This window comes from Astatotilapia calliptera, chromosome 12 (assembly GCF_900246225.1).
Source record: "Astatotilapia calliptera chromosome 12, fAstCal1.2, whole genome shotgun sequence".
NCBI classification, from domain to species: Eukaryota; Metazoa; Chordata; class Actinopteri; order Cichliformes; family Cichlidae; genus Astatotilapia; species Astatotilapia calliptera.
The window spans coordinates 36,316,093-36,336,646 of record NC_039313.1 but is presented as its reverse complement, the minus strand read 5'-3'; the positions used below and the strand labels follow the sequence as shown (position 1 = coordinate 36,336,646).

Here is a 20,554-nt window from a genome sequence, read left to right as displayed (position 1 = left end):
GAGGGGGCGACCCAGGGTAAGTGATGGGAGAGTAAGCTCTTCAGCACTGAAAACAGCCAATCAGGTCACCTGCTTTTAATCTGAAATACTTTTGCACTTTAGTGGTGACTGGGAGATAAAAAAAAAAAAGTCCACATAACACTTGAAGGAAAGCATTTCCTTCATTTCATCTTTTACTTTGGTGGCAATATGTAGAGCCGGCGCTCTTATTTTGAAGGGGCGCGCCGCCTCTTTCCCGCCCTCCCTCCATCTTGGCGCAGCTAGCTTGACGCAGCGGAGCACCAAAGGGAGGCTGAGCGGATCAATTTGGAGCCTCGGCGGCTGATCGGGATTATGCGGCGCTTCTGATCTCTGTGTCGGTAAGAACGTGCGACCCTCACGCGCCGCCGGTGACCGAGCCGTGCGTGCGCCGCTGTTTGTGTGCAGAGCCGCGCGCTCAGCGGCCGTTTTCTCCGCAGCAGACCTCCCTTCTCCTTTGTTCGCCTGCGCCTGCTCTCGCACCGCTGCGGGTTTTCTCGGTACTGGCGCAACATGGCCGCCGCGCGTGCGGGAGAACGAGCCAATTAGCTGCGCGCATATTTTGATATTTAGCGTGAGGATGCAGCTCGATGAGGAGGAGGAGGGGGGCGGGTAAAAGTGTGACCTCTGCGTGGTCATCTTCATCACCACCATCATCAGCAGCAGCAGGACTAGCTCCTCCAGCCTTCAGGTGCGGAGGGAGCAGCTCTAAGAACCGCTGTGTGCGGGTTTGAAGCCACAACAGTGAGTCGGTCCGGTGTCAGCAGGCCGTCCTCACCTGCCACACAGTCCGGAGGCAAACACCTGAGGTCGGTCCCCCGGTCAACCCCCCTCTCCCCGTGGAGTAAAGGTGTAATCATAATAACCAAAGTATTTTTTATGGCAGAGCTAAAAAAAAAAAAAATGTCAGCAAACTAAAGTTTTAGGTGTTTCCAAGTGGCCGGAGGGCGGAGGTTATCCACTGTGGGGAGGATACTACTCGCGAGCTTAGTGACACTTCACACGTAGGTGTTTTGCTGTTGTTTACTTTATTTTCTCTCATCTGCACACCTTCTGTTTGCTTGGTTTTTTAAAACAATCAAATTAATTTTTCGTAATTTTGTGCTCCAAAATTGGGAGATGTCGGCCCTCTCGCACTAAATTTAAGTCCAATTGCCTCTTTTTAGTTTCTAGTGTCCCTGAACTTCTGTAGTTGTCAGACTTGTTGTTGTTTCTCTGTGACAAATCTGAACCACGATTAGAAAACCTTCCAATAATCGTTTCAAACGGAGTTTACTTGATGCTGATCGTCTTACAGGCATCTGTAGAGCAGGAATTCCCTCAGATATGGACTGCTGTTTGTCAGGTTAAATCCAGACAAGTTCCCCACACTCACTGTCACAATAGGAGCAGAGCCAAAGTGCGTTACGTCCCATGATGTTTCATTCTGGACTGGAATGTGAGCGTGATGACAGTGGAGATGGAAAAATGTATAAACGTTAGATAAAAGTCAAGAAGGCAGCACATTTAATGAAAGTAGGAGTGGTCCCAGCGTGGAGCCTTGGGGGATGCCACACTCCACAGGGCGGACAAAACTGAGAAGTTTCCTGCTTTGAAGGGGCAAATGAGCAGTGATCAACCATCACGGAACAAAAGCCACGACTTAAACGACATGAGCTGGAAACACTTGTAACAAACAACACAGTGGATCCACAACGCTGTGAAAAACTCTTAGATTTAAAAACAAAGTCAGTATTTTAAAGCAAAACCTCTTTTTTTCCTTTTAACCTGCGGATCGTTCCAGATGCACCGAGGACACAGGGTCAGACTTCATGACCTTTGAACGGGTCGCCGCGGTTCTCCATGTATGTTGCTCACCATTCTAGTAAATCTGAAGGACACACTTTGGTCTTAATGATTTCTGCAAAAGTAACTCAATGGTTAAATTATAGGGAAAAGTTTTAGCCGTTATATTTTCATACAAAACTCAAACCGGATTCAAGCTAAGTTTAAACGGGTCACTGGTGGATTTTAACAGGTCGCTGAAAATAGAAGCCTGAGGAGGAAAGCCTGCAGTGTGAGGAAACAAAGGCTTATTTTGAGCTGTAAATCACGCAGAGCTACTGTGAGAGAGCAGAATAAGTCACCTTTACTAACGAACTCTTAATGTTACCAGATCTATTCAGAATATTGTCTGGAAATCAGATTTAATAAGTAAGTGTCTTATTTCTTCCTGACGTGCGCTTGTCTTTGAGCGCGATGTTCCATTAAAGGATGTAGGTGAGCAGCTTTGGTGTCATTTACAAAGCAGATATTTGGGTTTGAAGCGCACATACGTGGATTCAGTTCAAGATTGTAGAAATATTTCATTACAAATTCATATTGAGTCCAGAGTTTGTTGATCAGATGATGATATTCTTGAATAAAGTATCAGGTTTTGTCAGTGTAGCGCTTACAGACGGGTTTGTTTGGGTCCCTGTTTGGATTCAGTGTGAGAAGGTTTCCCTGCAGATGCTCATTCACCTGTCCGGAGTTTAAAGGCTGCTTCTCAGAGTGACCCTCTATCCTGCTCTTCTGCTGCGAGTCTGCCGTTACGCGGTGATGTCACTGTGACCTGGCGGTTGGTGTCGCAGCAGCAGGTCTGTGGTTTCTGCTGCAGGTGCGGTGACAGCTGCAAACATCAGGAGCAGCTCGGTGCGAATCCTCCCGCCGCTGTTTGTGACCTGGTTAAAGCGTGGAGGGGATTTTCAGGCTCAGTCCTGTTTTCTGTTTGGTTACCAGAGGAAGGCATCTTTGTTCACACCGACTGTTCTACCTGCTGCAGTTCTGTTTTTACGTAGATCTGATCTTTCTAGAGAGGAAGTGACGAGGGTGACTGACTTCTCGTGGTCCTTGAGCTGATTTATCAGATGGTAGGAGGGCTGGTTAACGCTTCGCTTTCTTATTTGGCAGGAACTATATTATTATATATAATAATATGTATTAAAAGACTGTGTGGATATTCGTCTGCTTGGATTTGTTTTTCATGCACAGGTGTTATGTTTTTAATTTTTTAATGTGAATAATATCTACCATCTCACTGCATCGATGCCCAACAAAGAAGGATTATTTTGAACTTTGGATCATGCAAAACTGCTGTAGTAGAGTCCAAGAGCAAAAACGTGGCACTTTCATTAAAAACTACAAGATAATGATCAAACATCTATTAAATTAATAATCTGTGTGTCATTAAAAGATGGTGAGGTCCATATACTTGCACTGGCGCTGTCTTTGTTGTTTCAGCTCTTAACCACAACCTGAATTTCCTCAATTCCTGCAGATTTGCAGGAGTCGAATAAATGTGTGTTAGCTTCAGTTCAGTGCTGTATTTCTGGCCTAAAGCTGACAGATACAGCTGTGATCCAGAGTTATAGAACCATCCTGGTCCCGTACAGCTGGAGGAGGAAATAATCCATCTACAGCTCTGCTGTCACTCCCAACATAAATGAAGACAGGAAACTAAACAGCAGTGACGTTTGCAGGGTTACTGAAGTTGGGCTAGCTGCTATATAATGATGTGCTACGTGATCTCTAGCGACACAGCTATGTTAGCATAAACACAGTGAAGCTGGAGGACGAACGCTAACACTTTTCCACTTGATAAAAGTTAACGTGAAGGTTCCTGATGGTTAGAGACAAATACAGTCACATGGCAGGATGCTGTAAACGGACCAAACTTCAGTCAGGAGAACAACTGAGATAATCCATCCACAGTACGAGGTTAGTCATTAATATACTGCTGCATGGGCTGGGCTGGAGTTACATCAGAAGGGCTTAAAAATTGCGTTTTAAAATGAATAGGGATGATAATTAAAACCAAGAGAGGCCGACAGGGATCACTGACTGTTTTTCGGGGATTGTTGACATCAAATAGAACGAGATACAAAACATTAAAACATGTTAAAAACACAACAGCTTTAATAAACACAGAGCAGTTTGGGCCCAGAAGCAAAATTCATACATCATCACTTAAAGAGCGGATCAGGCTGTAAACATGTTTGTTTCTTTTGTTTTAACGTGTGAGTCTATGGGACTGACTCACTGCTCACTGAGTAACAAACAGCAGGTTGCAGCATTCCTGACCTTTGACCTCTGACCTTTAGAGCCTTTGACTGCCAACCAGTAATCAGATTAGTCACAAACTCTGCTTTAAATGTATCCAACGCTGGACGTTTTACCTTCAGCATAGATTTAAAAGGAGACGCCTTCAGCTGCTGTGATTGGTCAGGATCCATAAAACATTAACGTTGCTGCATTCAGTCCGACCTGCGAGATTCATCAGGCTAATCAGTCCTTGCTGTTCACCACGAGTCACTCTGCTGACCTTTTGACCTCCAGTCTAGCAACTGCTCTCATCCAATCAAACGTTGTTAAACTCGTGACTGATAAACTGAGTTTCCTGTTTGGAGTTTTTGTTGTTTAACTGTCAGGATGCATCGTTTAGACTTCCTGTTTCAGCCTCGTGTGCCATGTTTGTTTGTTTGTTTGTTTTCTCTTTTAAAACTTACACATTTTTATTTGGCTTTTCTTTAACAAAACAAGCTTTTTAAACTTTACGTAGTGGTTGTATTAAAACGTCTATATTAAATTCATCACTCTGATGTAAAACGTTGGCGTTTACGTGTCCGTGTCTCCGTCTTTTCCTCCTCAGATTGAACGCATCGTTCCCGTATAGGTTCTGGCAGCTGTGACGTCACTTCCAGGCGTTAGTCTGTACCCAGCCTGAATGCAGCCTCTCCAGGGTCCAGCCTAATTCCTGGTGCTCCTTCACTCCCACCTCCTCCCTCCTCTCCCCACCCTTTCCCCCTTCCTGCCCCACCCCTCCTTTCCTCCATCCTCATCCTCCACCCTCCACATCAGCCTCGTCTTAACACAAACTCCCAGCATTTAGCCCGGACTGCTGGTGTGGTTGGCTGCTCCTCTACAGGTGGATGAATGAAGACCCCCTTCAAGAGCCCAACGGCGCCGCGGCCCCGAGCGGACGGAGGTGAGTTACATGAGCGAGGCGCTCCACCCATGTCCGTGACACGCTGCCGACTGGTCATCAGACTGATGTGTTTGTGTGTTTCAGGACATTCGGGCGTCTCTGCAAACATGATGAAGAAAAAGAATCCGCACAAGTAAGTAAAACAGTTTTTTTTTCATTTGTACAATAAAGTTTTTAATTAAAAGACACAACAAATGAATGAAAAGTCACCAGCTCGCACCGGTGTCACACCATCTTCTCCTCCTCACCCTTCATCGTGTCTGAACCGCCTCCCTGCAGGAAGCAGAGGACCAGCGTGGGTCCCAGCAAGACCCTGACTCAGCCCAGAAGGAACATCGTGGGCTGCAGGATCCAGCACATCTGGAAGGAGGGCAGTAAGTCGGCTCCATGTGATTCTCCTCTGTCTCATTTTCCTTTTGATGCTTCATATTTGATTAGTTTGGCGAGTTAAACATTAACATGTCCCTCAGTGGATCAAATGATGGTTTATAGAAACGCAGAAAGTTAAGCATCGTGTGAGAACGAGTCACCTGTGCTGGTGTTTACGTGTCTGCTTCCTCTCAGGTAAGTCGTCGCAGTGGAAGGGGACGGTCCTGGACCAGGTGCCCGTTAACCCCTCCCTCTACCTGATCAAATACGACGGCTTCGACTGCATCTACGGCCTGGAGCTGTACACCGACGAGCGGGTGGTGGGGCTGGAGGTTCTGCCCGACAGAGTGGGTGAGGAGCCACCCGTCATGGCCGCCGCGTTTGGCTCGTGGCGGAAATAAGCTGTCAGCCGCAGCGAGACACGGCCAGACGAGTTTTAACGTGTGACTGTCACAAACTTTATGGACATCGAGGTCCGCAGCAGCGGCTGCTGATTGGCTCATTGTGTCAGACGTTTTCTGTTGTATTGCTGCAGATTAAGCCGAATACTCGAGTAAATGCACGTAGTTACTGCTGTTACTTTATTTAACATCCTGCCCGGCGTCCCAATGATGTAACCGCACCTCTCCGTGTGTCTCTCTGTCCCACGATTGGTCCAGCTCCGGCCCGTGTGACCGACTCACTGCTGGCAGACACGATGATCGGTAAGGCGGTGGAGCACATGTTCGAGACGGAGGACGGGCCGAAGGAGGAGTGGAGGGGGATGGTGCTGGCCCGCGCTCCCATCATGACCTCCTGGTTCTACATCACCTACGAGAAGGACCCGGTGCTCTACATGTACCAGCTGCTGGACGACTACAAGGAGGGCGACCTGCGCATCATGCCCGACTCCAGTGAGTGTGAGCGCACTGGGCGGCGTCACAGCTCGCCACGTTTTTCTCTGTTTCAGTAAAAAGTGAAGCAGGAAACTGAGCGCTGAAGCAGCGAGTTGTTGGCATCAAAGAACCAACGTGTTCATGAGTGGGAGCGCTGCCAGTGCTCGCAGGCTCAGCTTCCTTCCTGTGTGTGTGAGAGTAATCCACATGTGGGCCTTTATCGGCTTCTGTGCCATCCAGACGCTTGCTGCTTCCACGCTGGCTGATGTGGGTTCCTTTCAAGGTTTCACTCAAACAAGCTCAGCGCTGCTTTGGTTTTCTGTTTCATGAGGCAGAGTACTCGAGTAAATATTACTGCTGGTGCTTCCTGATTATCAAACACCTGCTGCTTTGGTGTGTTTAATACTCTATCAGTCGCCTCGTGATCAAATTCTGCAAAGACGATAAATAAAGTTGACCTTTTCTCTGTGTTCGTGTCTGCAGACGACAGCGTGACGGCGGAGCGAGAGCCCGGCGAGGTGGTCGACAGTCTGGTGGGCAAACAGGTCGAGTATGCCAAAGAGGACGGCGGGAAGAGGTCGGGAATGGTGATCCACCAGGTGGAGGCCAAACCCTCCGTCTACTTCATCAAATTCGACGACGACTTCCACATCTACGTCTACGACCTGGTCAAGACCTCCTAAGACCAGAAACCCTGTTTAAAAAAGACTTGCTGAGAACCACCAACCCCCCCAGAAACCCTCTGCCCAGTGCAGACCAGTCAGCTCTGTACTCTCTTTGGTGAAATGCCTTAAAACAGGACAAAAATCCAGACAGCGCCCTTCAGACCAGCTCCAGTCGTCCATCGCTCATCGTTCCACTTTCACAAAATCGGTTTTTGAATAAATAAAATCTGCTTCACCCAGAGGTGTAGAGAGGACTCGATCCTGAGACCCCCACAGAGAGAACGCAAGGTTTTCTGAATAAGTACTCCCTTCCCTGAACCCCCTCGGACCCTCTGCGACCTCCGTTATCTGACGAAGAGGGGGGCGAGCAGCTCTGCGGGGGTCGATGAAGGGACGGGACTTCAGGAGCCGCATTATCGACGACGTCTATCTGCAAACCAACACTGAGAGATGCAGCGGGGAAACAGACTTTGGGTTCATCACTTGTCTCTTTCTTGTTGCTGTTTGTGTCCCACAATCATTTTATGTTTCACATCAAACATCTTCAGTGTTTGTTTTCCCAAATTCAGCATCCAGGAAACAGCAAAGTGTGAATGAAGACACCATACTGTTGTTTTCTGAGCATGTTTTCCATCATTGCAGCTGTGATTTGGGTTCACATCTGTCGTCTCCGTCATAAAAACAGCTGTCCTGGTTGGCTCCAAAGCTGATGTCGGATCTTAAACACAAAATAGTTTTTTTATAAAGGTGTGCTCCCCTTCCTCCTGCTGCTGCTGTAGAGTTTACATGGTTTGTGTCATACCTTTTCTCTGTATTGACACCTTTATGTTTTTATCTGTTGTGTATACTTTTTATTACCCACTTAGCTTGTAGGACGCTTGCGGCTGTTGCAGGTGTGTACAATAATGTTTCTATAACTGACGGATTTCACTTTGCTCACTGACTCTGGATTTGGGCGCTCGTCCCCGGGTTCACGGCTCGCTGTAAAACAGCATAAACTCTTAGCTGATGTAGCTCCGCCCATCACAGTAGGTGGTCTTTTTTTTTTTTTTTTCTTGCACCAAACAGCTGACGCATAAACAGCCATGTTGCCTGAACCACATCTCGTGTGCCTGATTAAAAGATCTCAAACTATATGTTTAAAAATCCAACATAATTTCCTTTGTAGTTGCCAAACAGTTCATTCTGGTTCTGGATCCAAACGGATTTCAGTCCAGAACATTCCTGTTAGACGACACGTTCCAGGTGAAATACGTTTTGGTTTACAGCGGAGTCTCATCAGCGCGGTTTTTTTCCCCCTTTTTCCAGCGCGAGGAAACGGTTTAAAGTTCTCATCCTGGACTCTGCATTCCCAAGCTCTAGAACAAGTCTTCGTCCTCTAGAACTAAAATACCCAAGTTTAACATCTCACCGCGTTCGTTTGCCGTTTAGGTTCAAGGTTTTCTGTTAGATTTCCCACAAGTTCTACAACACTGAGGCAAACATTGTAGACAGTCTTGAGAACCCCAGCTTCCCTGATTCTGGGCCAAATCTGGATTAGAAATCTTAACATCCTCTCAGATTTGGACCTTAACCTGCTCTTCTGGACCCTGTTTGTCTGTTTCCGTCAACATGTATAACAGACATTTTTATTGTCATTATTATTTTATTGTTTTTGTTTTTTTTAATTATTCAAGAATCTGTTTTATGTTGTCCCAACGTCTGTCCTCTTGGTCGCAGAACCAACTGTCCTAAACTGCCCAGCTATACATCCTAGAACATGAAGGTCGAAATATTCTAGAAAATCAAACATGTTCAGCTTCTGAGGTTTTTGTGGGATAATTGTTTTTTATATTCTAGACTTTTGTTTTGTTCTAGAGTCTGTTTTTCAGTATTGTTTCCCATGAAAGTCTCCGATTCAAGAATGTATCTGGTTTGGAAAGATGATTATGACTTCCAGAGTTGACAAAATATCTTTCAGCAGTTCAGCTAATGTTCGGGGCTCTGTGGTTTTACATCAAACTATGTGCTGCTCTGGATGACTCTGGTTCTGGAGGATATTTGATTGATTGAACAAAAACGTTTTTTCAAGTGTTGGAAAAAGTCAGTTTTTTTCCTAGACATCATATGATGGAACATTTATTTCTTCAGTATTTCATTTGTTCCTCTGTCCCCCCCCCCCACACACACACACACACTCTTCATCCTGTCTGTGTTGGTTCTGGACGGTCAGATTCTAGAATCGTTTAACTGTGGAACCTTTTTCAGGTTTGATCTCAAACAGCGCTGGAATATTTTACGGAGTCTAGAACAAATCTTAAATCCTTTTTACAGTTTATTCTAGAATCTGTTTCCAGAATTGCACTAAAATAGATTTTATGTGTATTTTCATTCAAAGAAGAATGCTTGTAGAGTCTTTGGTTGAAATTGTGTTGAATCCTTCTTTACTTGAGACTCTGGAACCTTCTACAACATCAGGCCCAGGCTGCTGTAGAATCAGTGGAAGCCACATGGAGGCGTGTCGACAGTTTCCTTACTAATTCGAGAGCGTACGTGCAGAAAATGGAGCCTGCACATTTGAAGCTCTTTGAGAGCTGCGGTTTGATTCTGTGCGATGCGAGGAAAACTTTGAAGCTGTTTTTGGTCTTTTTGTTTTCAGATTCTAGAAAACATTTGTCTCTGATTGGAGTCACTTCTCTCTAGAGCTGTTCTGGTTTACGTGTGAGTTCTGATTGAAGGCTTGTTGAGGTTCTGTTTTCAGAATCTGATCCCACACGATTCTAGAATCTGTACTTTAATATCCCGTCAGAATGCACATGATGAAAATGCCGTTGAAGGATTCCCACCTTATGTTGTTTTTCCTTAGGCTCTAGAAGCCGTGTCCTCATCCTGTCACTTACGTCAGAGTCTAGAGCTCTTTGTCGGTTTGTCTCAGATTGAAATCATCTGTTGTTTTTCTAAACTCTTCAGATTTGATTTGATTATTTTGTATTTTTATTTTATCGGCTGGAGGACGCAGGAACCTGAACACGTTCTGGATGGTGGATTCATACACGTGCACGTATGTCTGCTCACTGTGGCGTGAGCTCCGGCACATTTCACACAGGCTTAATTCCAGAATCTGTTCATCCCATCCACGGCTGCTCTAGAGTCACCGTGACGTTGTTAGGCGTGTTACTTGGCTTCACTACAGTTTACTACAGTTACGAATCACAGGATGTGCTGAGAGACTCCGGGGTGGGGGTCGGGCTTGGGGGGTGATGTGAATGCCGAGCCTCCCTGATGTGGAGTGGTGCGTTCAGGAGTGTGTGTGTGTGTGTGTGTATATGTGTGTGTGTGTGTGTGTGTGTGTGTTCAGAGCAGTGTTGTTTTTGCATGCATATATTAGCTCTGTGTAAATCGATGTGAGTTGCATGTCCGTGTAGTTTTCAGTTGTCCGGCTGTCTGTTGTGGCTTTCGGTGCCTTTTTGTTTCTTCTTCTTTTACTTGTCCCCCGTGTCCCTGATGACATTTGTTGTCGGGTTAATGGTCCAAAAAAAGAAAGGGGAAAAGCATTAAACAGGATCCTGGACCAGCAGGGCACGCAGCCGTTACGAGTCCAGCAGCAGAGCTTGTACAGACGTCGCAGCGGCGGTAATGTGTGTGAACTCTGTTTTGGTTTTGTTCAGTTTTTGGGTGGATCGTCCCTTTAAAGTGTGCCAACCTACAGATGCCAGTGTTGTACAGCAGTGAAAAGCTCACTATTTACTAAAATAAACTGTTTCTCTGTTTTTGCACTCGGACTCGCTCGTTCTTTCTGCCTCCGACACTTCGTTCTGTACAAACTGTGACACACTGATCCTCAGAGAGAGCAGAAACCAGATTTTGGCTTTAGACTGGGACTGGGTGTAAAATGGATTTGGGTTCACTTTTTAACACAGACAGTGGATCTTTGCTGAACTTGTGTAGTTACCAAAGTAGAAGTGGATCATTATCTTAAAGCGATAATGTTCCAAAACACAAGTCCACCTGTGATTGGCTCAGAAAACACAAAGTTTTTGTAGTCGGAGTCTGTTTATGAGGTTTATTAAGTATTAAATATTTAGAGTCGTTTGAACATTGCTCTCACTTTAATTGTAACGAAGTGTTTTGAGAGGATAGTCGTGTCCCATATCAAAGAATCCATCCCGGACACATTCGACTCTGCAGGTTTGCATATCGGAAGAATCGTTCTACCGAGGACGCCGTTAATGCAGCGTTCCACACAGCCCTCTCACGCCTCGAATATAAGGACACCTATGTTCGAATGCTGTTTATAGACTACAGCTCAGCATTCAACACCGTCAGCCCAAACAGACTGGTGGAAAAGCACCTCACAGGCAGGCTTCAGGCAGTCAGAGTTGGTATCTCACGTACAAAGATAGTGAGCCCAGGGACCCCCCAAGGCTGTGTGCTCAGTCCACCCCTGTACACCCTCTTCACCTATGACTGCATCCCCTCCCAGAGCAACACCTCCATCATTAAGTTTGCTGACAACACAACCATTGTTAGGCTGATAGCTGTTGGAGAGGAGACGGCCTGCAGTGAAGAGGTGGCTCAGCTGGTGACCTGGTGCCTGGAAAATCTGTCCTTAAATGTTTAGAAGACTAAGGAGGTGATTGTTGACCCGAGGATGAGGAGAGACCAGCTCGCCCCACTATGTATTATTAACCCCGATTCTTTTGTCCCCATGATAGAACAGAGAAAACCGACTCATAGTGTGTTAAAACATTTATATTTCTTTTATTCAATCATCTTCTGGAAGAGAGAGACCCCTGCACAGTCCAAAACGCCAGTTGCAGGATCTCTAACATTTGACGCTCAACATGTGTCTTATATGGTGTTATTTCTGTACTTCAGACGTCACACACAGTTTCATTACAAACAAACTCCTTCTACTCAGTTCTTATTTTCTGTGTCTGATTTATTAATATGCCTGTGCACTAAAACTTCCTGTGCAGAGGGTGAAGACCTTCAAATTCCTCTGCACCCACATCAGTGAGGATCTCACCTGGACCCATAACCACGGCAGATCATCAAGAAGGCTCAACAACGACTCTTCTTCCTGAGGAAGCTGAGAAAATTAGGATTAACCTCCAAACATCTCAGCAATGTTTACAGATGAACAGTTGAGAGTATCCTGACAAACTCCATCAGTGTGGTACGAGAACAGCACCACTCAGGATAGGGACGCACCCACCCACAGCACACACTGTTCACACTCCTGCCATCTGGCAGACGCTACAGGAGTGTGAAAGTAAGGACAACCCACAGGCCATCAGGCTACTGAATCCCTGACTAACTGTCGAACTGTGATTGTCTATCAATAACCTGACCTGTAAATTTGCAACTGTGAACGTTTATATACAATATAACACAACTTCATACAACATAAACAATTTTAAAATTTGCACATTCTGAATATCTTAACACTGTGTTGCATAACTACTTGCACTTTCAAATTTTAACTACACCCTACCTTTGTGTACATAAACACATAAGTACTACATTTATTCTTTATATTAGTTACTTGTTTATTTAGTTGTTTGAAGGGAACTCGCAAAGTAACAATTTGATTGCTCAGCGTAACCATTTGTGTTTTGCGGTGTGTATATGACATTAAACTTCTTCAGTCTTGTGTTTTTATGTTGCAGCTCCCCTCCAGAGCGCTGGGGTCGCTGCAGAGCTGATTTGAACCGCGGTCTTTCCCAGAATGCATCGCTCCCGTCAGACCAGAAACCCGTGCTGCTCTCACGTTTTCTCGCTCAGAAACATTAAAACCTTTTGCGTGCCGCGCTGTCGGAGTTTGCGCAGTGAGCTGATGAAGTCAAGAGAAACGCTCACGTGAAGAAGAGCACCGTCACTCAGAGCGCTCGAGCCGCTCCGTAAAGCCTCAGAGCGCGTGCGCTGTATTATGATCCTTCTTGTTCAAGAAGTATGATGATTGGTGCGTTCACGGACAATCCGTGTAAGGTGCAGCCTTCTTGTTACGCATGCGCCTCAGCCCGTCTGACCTTGACAAGAAGCATTTATAAGATACGGATCATTAGTCAATGTTTCATATTATCGCTGATCAGGATGTTCCTGCAGTGATGTTCTACTCTGCATAGTTCTATCTCAGATTCTGTACTTGTACATGTTTGTAGTAATAGTGTAGTTTTTTAGTGGTGACACTTTCTTTAGTTGTAAACATGCTTTTTACTGTCGGTGCTGTCGTTTTGTTTTGTCTGTTATTTAATGATAAATACACATAAACAGAATCCCAGTCAATGTTTTTGAATGACAGGGATGCCACAGACTCGGAGTGGGTGGTGGGTTAGGTGTCACGTCCCAGTCTGGTGGTCTTTACTTACAAACACCTGTACAGGCTACACAACAACTCTTTAAACCACAATCATGTGAACCTGAATGCACCACAGAGCAAAAACATCTGCTTTAGGGTTCACAGAGAAACGGGAGTCATTTTGTTTGAGTGCAGAAGTGGGTCAGTGAACTCAGCACACAGCAGGCCAGCTGACTCCCCAGAGTCTGACTGCACTGACCCATCAACCCAGCGACCTCCACCTAAATGTTGAAGTCAAGCTGAGCTCCGCCAGTAACGTCTCGGTGATGTGTTTAAGTGTTTCCTGTCATGAGTGGAACTTCTAGTTGTGGTTGTACGGGAGATGGGAGGTGTAGATGAAGTTCTCCACCTGGCCGGGTGCATGCTGATGGAGGCTTCTCTGTTTCCAGTGTTTTCCGCTTGTAATCTCTATTCAATCATCTTTATTCAGCAGCAGCCCAATCACGCCGTTTTACACGAATGCATGCGCTAAGTAATAATAACATCTACAACACACGTTACATCTCGAAGTCTCGCGATGTTTCTTCCGGGTGACGTCACTCCGGATGAGATTTCTGTCCAAACACAGATGGTGTCGCCCTGATCGTCCATGTGGTTCCAGGTCTGCTGAAAGTCTCACGCCGTGATCGGAACTTATTTAATTTTATTATATCCGACGAGCCGACCCGCTCTGAGAGGACCCGGAAATGCAGCACGACGACGTAAGTGTCACAAGCTCTTTTACAGCCGCCGAGAAGCGCTGTTAGCTCTGCGTGCTAACGCTAGCTGGCCGGTGAGAGCTCCGGAGTTTAAAGGAACCATGAGCTGAACCGTACTCATTTATCCGGAGATAAAATACGCGTTTCAACACATCACCAGGCTAAATGCTAGCCGGCTCTTCCGGTCACGCCAAATTCCATTAAATAAAATCAGTTTTAACGTTTTTTAGTTTTCCAGCAAACACTCCGATCAATACATCATGAAGCGGAGTCAGTCACAGACCTGCGTGGACCTCACTTCGGCCACAGTTACCCATCATTCTTTTCTCCGTGTGTCGTAAAGATCATCAGGCTCCACATGAAGGAAAAAGACGAACTGTAGTCAGACTTAACAAAAGCTCAGCACGCAACACATCCTTAAATAGATTCACGTAAGCAGAAAAGTGCTAAAATAAATTCACACGATAGTAAGTCTAATGGTGAAGTCTCTCAAAGTTGTGACGAATAATTAAATAAAATCATAAAAAGAAACTGAGGCAGCAGTAATGTGCATCAGTGTGTGATCCGCCCCCTGCAGGTGATCTGGGACATCATTGGAAACACGCAGTTCTGCTCCTTCAAAGTGAAGTAAGTCACGCTCGGCTTGGATTTATCGACTCGTGTCATTGACGAGCTCTGAGCCGTGTCACGTCTTTGTTTCTCTGTCCAGGACCAAGAGTCAGAACTTCTGCCGGAATGAGTACAACATCACGGGCCTGTGTAACCGCGCGTCCTGCCCGCTCGCCAACAGCCAGTACGCCACCATCAGGGAGGAGAAAGGTGAGTCCTCGCTCGCTCTCATCAGCTTTACCGGCAGATCTCAGGTCAGCAGGTCTTGGGAGTAACGCGAGGAACGTTTGTGTTTCAGGTCAGTGCTTCCTCTACATGAAGGTCATCGAGAGGGCGGCTTTTCCTGCCAGGATGTGGGAGAAGGTGAGCGGCTAAAGTGGGATTATGTCACTCGTCGTGGTGGATCACCAGACACGGAGACGTCACGTCTCCTGACGATGGCCCGACGTCCTCGACACAGTTTAAAGAATCTGGTGTAAAAGAAGCTAACTTCAGTTTACAAGATTTTAACTCACGCCTCAAACTGTGTGTGTGTGTGTGTGTGTGTGTGTGTGCGCGCAGGTGAAGCTCAGTAAGAACTATGAGAAGGCTCTGGAACAGATAGATGAGAACTTGATCTACTGGCCTCGATTCATCCGACACAAATGCAAACAGAGGTTCACTAAAATCACCCAGTACCTGATCCGCATGCGCAAACTGGTCCTCAAAAGGCAGTGAGTACTCAGACCGTACTGCAGTACACAAAGTACAGCGAGTACTGCGAGTAGGAAGCTGGTGTGTCGTCCCGCCGCGTTCATCCTGCTTGTCTGTGTGTTTCAGGAGGAAGCTGGTTCCTCTCAGCAGGAAGGTGGAGACCAGAGAGAGGAGGAAGGAGGTGAGACTTTTAACCACACCCAAAGGTGGCTCTTGACCACCTAACAGAGCTGCAATCAGACTACGAGAGGTCGTAGGTCACATTTTCCTTACAAATTAGGAGCCGAGTTTCGGTTTTCCACAGAGAGGGAACGTTCATGTTGAATAAAGTCCGGGTGGAATTCTTTCCTCGCTTTGAAGAGGAACAGGCGTCGAACTGATATTTAAGGCGGAATGACTGATTCGCAGCATCTGAACGGTCCACCTTAAAAGCTGCTGGCAGCTCCTGTTTAGAGGATTCAGGATTTTTTCCTTTTGTCTGAACTTCATAAAATAAAATGATGCAAACATTTGCTAAAAGTTACCAAAAGCAGAAGCACTGCTCATTCCTCTGTAGTTCATCTCATCGTGACCTTTGACCTGGAACAGGAGCTCTGACGGCCGTCTCTTCTTTGTTGGTGTTTTCTTTTAGGAGAAGGCTCTGATTGCTGCTCAGCTGGATAACGCCATCGAGAAGGAGCTGCTGGAGCGACTTAAACAGGGAACGGTACGACGCCAACGCGACCGCTGCTCGCACGCCAAGGACGATCGTGCGGTTTAACTCACGGTCTATGTTTGTTTCAGTACGGAGACATCTACAACTTCCCCGTGCACGCCTTCGACCGAGCGCTGGAGCAGCAGGACCAGGAGAGCGAGTCAGAGGAGGAGGAAGAAGAAGAAGAGGAGGAGGACGAGGTGATTGAGGCAGCTGTTACTACACCAGCTGCTGAACATGTTTGTAAAACTTTATTCTGAAAGGATGTCCTGTGTGTGCGTGCGTGTGCGTGTGTGTGCGCGTGCAGGACGTTGGGCAGAGAGAGTTCGTAGCAGAAGAAGAAGTGGAGGAGAGCGACCTGAGCGACTTTGAGGTAACTCTTCGCTCTAATGACCAGCAGGGGGCGACTGAAGTCTGATGAACTGCTTTCAGGTCGGACTGAATAAGACAGGAAGTTGAGTCAGAGAGGAGCAGGAAGTCAGAATCCAGAGACGCGTTGACGCAGTTTTGTCCTTTCAGACGTCGGTCGCCGCTCTGCTGGCGTGATCTTTAAATGCGTTTGACTGTTACATTAACTGGACTTCCTCCTTGCAGGACATGAACAAGCTGAAGACGAGCAGTGATGAGGAGGAGCAGGATGAGTCCAGCGAGGAGGAGGTTGAAGAGGAGATGGAGGTGCAGATGAAGGCTTCGCGGTCTAAAGGCAAATCTCCGGCGAACGGCTCGGCAGCGAGGAAGAAGCGAGCGTACGTGGAGATCGAGTACGAGCAGGAGACAGAGCCCGCCTCCAAGAGCAGAGCCACGTAGTGACGCTGTGCCCTCGAAGCAAACTGACTGCCGAGGACACGCCCCCTCGCTCCCTCACCTTGTGTTACCACGGCAACATTACATAGCTGAGGGGATTGTCCGACCAGCTCTTCTGTTCATGTTTAAAGTCTCGCTCGGCTGGAAGTCATGTGACCAGCACAGAAAGACACTGATAGGTCCGCAGCTGATCACAATATTGATTAATTGGCCTTTGATAATCAAACAGCCTGATCAGAATGAGTTTTCCCGTTTCACACTTTAAAGACGAATCCATGACTCGCTGCATGTGATCACATGACTGCTGCTTTCACTTTAAACATGAGCAGGAAGTGGAGCCAAAAACAGAACATTACGTGAGGAAGCGCCCACAGTGACGCGAACGACGACTTTTCTGTTCGCCGCGCTAACGGAGAGAAGATGGACGTGAATGTTTTTCTAAACCCTGTAAACATTTTTATGTTTGAAATAAAAATAAACTTGGAAAAAATGTGAACTTTGAATGCAGTGAATTTTAGTTATAAGTGAATTTAATGTTAACTGAGATAAAAGTCCGACGCACTGCCCTCTGCAGGCAGACAGAAGAATTACAGTTGAACACAAGAGCAGTGAGTCATCGGCGTATATACAGCATATATATAGTTTATTTACAAAGAACTGAGTCTCCACAGTTGGACAATGACAGCTTCAGCTGCAGAGAATCATTGCAAACAATCAGAATAAGCTTTTTTAATTTTAGCAGATTTCTGAAAAATGAACAGACAGAAAAACAGCGACTCCATCACCTGATCTCCACCTCACTGTTATAGTTGCACATGCTTCAGCCAAACAGCAGCGCCTCCCTCAGGCTGATCAGACGATTTTGCTACGAGCACACGGAAAAATAAAAAGGACGTCAGCTGTAGTTTAACCTGATTTCGCTGCATCGTCTTCTCATTAATATATAGAAATTAAGACTCTGAACAGCGTAACGACCGAGGCCATCCCATAAAGTTTTTCCCATTTTGCATAAGAAGTCTTGTGTAATAGTTTTGGATGCTGAGCGCTTTGGCGAGGGAAGCTGAAGGCGCCGATCCCGGTGACGCCTCACAGACTTTTTGGTCACTGCAGAGTAAAAACAAACTTCAGGGTTTTTTTTATTTTGGGGTCGATCAGGAAAAAACAAAGACAGGACGCCTGAAACGCTTCGTGTTTGTTTTCACCGCATAAAGGTTTTATTGTTAAATCACTCATCATAGTTGGAGCGCGCTGCTGTCCACCAATCAGACGACAGCAGAGGGTAAAGTCACATGATTGTGCCCTGTTCAGACAGATGTGGACGCGTCACAACCAGATGCTGAGGTGACGTTTTTACTTCATATAACGTGACCTCGGCGCGAGCAGTGACATGATGACCATACGGCACCCCGGAGGCGACAAAATTCCCCAATTAAGAGATCTGCTGAGTGACGCCATGTTAAATCTACACAAACGGGATAATTTATCATTTCTTGTGTTTTCCTGGGTTTAACCAGTCGACTTTTTCTGGGTCATCATTCACTTTAATACTACAGACAAAAATTTTCAGAATGTTTTAAAATTTACGTCATATTTTCCAATTTCCCCCAAAAATAAAGTGCAACAAAACTGTAGGAATGTAGAAATACACAACAGGTGATTTACATGCATTAAAGGTAATTAAAAACATTAGTGTAATCATTTCAGTAACGATCAAAGATCCTTTTTGTTAATTTCTGTCAAAAAGTTCCAAAACTTTAAATTTTAATAAATGTGCAATAACCTTCATGTTGAAGAGACTCCAGCTCAGCCAGCCGTACTGTGTGTAATACCACTCTCTACCACAGGATGGAGCCGTCGTCCACGCCTGGTTTAAGGTTAAACGGCAGCACACCTGCTGGTGAAACACTCCCCCTGGTGGTGAAACTTTTAATGGCTTATGGACCTTCAACTCCATCTCTCCGGGTTTTGTCACTTCTGGGACTCAAAGGAAACATTTCTCGGGTATTTTGTTAATTTTAGTGTAAATAAGCAGAAATACAGGTAGACTAATTCCAGGTTAACTGATCCAAACTCTAAATGCAAAAGCTGCTCCCTCCCATTAGTGCTCACAGACTTTGGTGGTTTAAAAGTGTGAAATGAAATCTGGCAGAGCATCACTCGGAGCTTTGGGAAGCTTTTAGTGCAGGAATGATTTTTCAAAGAGGAAAACAGTAGATCCAGAAACCATGAAGGCATCATTTTCTCCACAAAGCACATTCTCCCTCAGATACGCTCACTGGTGTCTACGTGACGTTTGAAGCAGTGACGTCTCCACAGCAGCGCGGCGGAAACCAGAGAAAGCACAGTGATAAAGTGCAATCCTGGCTCAACAACGCAAACACAATGGCCACAAGGGGGAGCTGTGGGAACATCCTGTATTTATTTGGTTAAAACCAAAAACAGAAACAAGAAAATAATGAAGGCATTTAATAAAAATCCATCCTGAACTGATCCAGCGAGGGGCCGGAGAGACGTTCGGGTTCTTCATCCCTCACAGAGCGACCGAGACTCACATCAGTTCACAGACTTCATAAATTGAAAGGGTGGCTGTGTGGGTGGAGCTGCAGGCGCAGACTGTCTCATCCGATGGTTCCTAACCGACCTTCCGACCTCTTTCCTGTCACTATTTTCCTCCCTTGGAGCTGGGAGATGGGAACTTGCAGTAATTTTCATGCATTCAAATGACTTTCATACTACACAGCAGTGGTGAAAAAACAAAACCTGGCAGCTGTACTGGCTTCGTGCAGACAGAAAGAGGCAATAAAAGCTAAAACGCCGTCACGACTCGATGGTTGGGGTGCTCCTTTCTCGTTGCTCTCTCAGCTTCTGCTTCCTAAAATAACAGAGGTGGATTTCTGCAGGAGCTCAGAGGCTCCTTCAGTCAGCTTCCAGCTTCACAGCGCTCAGGTGTCCTCTTTGGTTCTGAAGGTGACAGACGTCCGCTGGCCTGCGCTCCGGTTCAGTCTACAAGCTCACAACATTTCCCTGCAGAGAGCTGAACATCCCGGGTGAGCCGAGACATCCAGGCAGAGCCAACCGAGGGATGGAGTTTGAACGTAAATCAGAATTGGGAACCTGGACTCGGACTGAGAGCAGCGAGTCTGCTTATTTTGAATTTCATTTTGTCCCAATTTGGTTTTGTTTGTCTGAATTTAAACATTTTACTTATGGGAGAAAAAAGATGCGAAATCTGTGAAACCTTCACTTTAGTCCGGATTCAGTCGACCCTACTCTGGACTCTGCACAGTCCAGGCCGCACGCCGGCCCGCCGTAGCTGACTGACAGGAGTCCTCCGTGATCGCCAGCGTTCACCGTCACGTCCTGCTGCGGCGGTTTGTCTGGGTCGGTCTGATCAATGGCGCTGATTGGTTTGTTGATAAGGAAGCCCGAATTTTATGGAAAACCAAATGTGGCGTACTCACGATGATCCTGATCGAGTCTGCAGGAGGTTTTTAATGCGTGTGAGCTGAAGCATCCTCGATGGAGACGCGGTGGGGAGAGCGGCCCAGTTTGGGGGAGTTCTCTGGTTTTGAGATTAAAGCGTTGTGGTTTACAAAGGCCAGATTGACACAGGTCTGTGCTCAGACTGGTTTTGGATGAGGTCGCCGCCTCGGTTGGTCCTGATCTGGGATCCTTTCTGAGCCAGTTCACGCTGCAGAGATGTGCTTCTAGATTTGGTTTTCAGGATCGGGTCAGAGTTGGTAAAGTCTCGAACGGATGGAGGATTGTTGAATCTTGCTTTGGA

At 46.2% G+C, this 20,554-nt stretch overlaps 2 protein-coding genes and 1 non-coding gene across 5 annotated transcripts; all 3 read left to right on the top strand.

The window, feature by feature from the left end:
* The first annotated feature begins 229 nt into the window (after positions 1 to 229).
* Positions 230 to 10,687, top strand: spinb (spindlin b). Of its 3 annotated transcripts, none has more exons than XM_026188083.1 (7): positions 230 to 359; positions 4,688 to 5,023; positions 5,108 to 5,156; positions 5,303 to 5,397; positions 5,588 to 5,743; positions 6,052 to 6,285; positions 6,751 to 10,687. In XM_026188083.1, the coding sequence occupies exons 2-7, from the start codon at positions 4,972 to 4,974 to the stop codon at positions 6,948 to 6,950; spliced, it is 786 nt and encodes a 261-aa protein (XP_026043868.1). In that variant the 5' UTR covers positions 230 to 359; positions 4,688 to 4,971; the 3' UTR covers positions 6,951 to 10,687. The 3 variants fall into 3 exon arrangements, with proteins under 3 accessions (XP_026043868.1, XP_026043870.1, XP_026043869.1); XM_026188085.1 differs by lacking the exon at positions 230 to 359 and adding an exon at positions 374 to 827; XM_026188084.1 differs by lacking the exon at positions 230 to 359 and adding an exon at positions 834 to 1,022.
* Positions 10,688 to 12,846: 2,159 nt separating this feature from the next.
* Positions 12,847 to 12,944, top strand: LOC113034439 (small nucleolar RNA U13). Its single transcript, XR_003274183.1, has one exon. It is a non-coding gene; the product is annotated as a small nucleolar RNA U13 (small nucleolar RNA).
* A 692-nt stretch (positions 12,945 to 13,636) lies between these two features.
* Positions 13,637 to 17,266, top strand: mak16 (MAK16 homolog (S. cerevisiae)). The gene is made up of 10 exons (XM_026186555.1): positions 13,637 to 13,973; positions 14,548 to 14,597; positions 14,680 to 14,789; positions 14,878 to 14,942; positions 15,141 to 15,292; positions 15,399 to 15,453; positions 15,904 to 15,978; positions 16,056 to 16,166; positions 16,274 to 16,339; positions 16,561 to 17,266. Exons 1-10 carry the CDS (start codon positions 13,959 to 13,961, stop codon positions 16,771 to 16,773), a joined length of 912 nt encoding a protein of 303 aa, XP_026042340.1. The 5' UTR covers positions 13,637 to 13,958; the 3' UTR covers positions 16,774 to 17,266.
* The last annotated feature ends 3,288 nt before the right edge of the window (positions 17,267 to 20,554 follow it).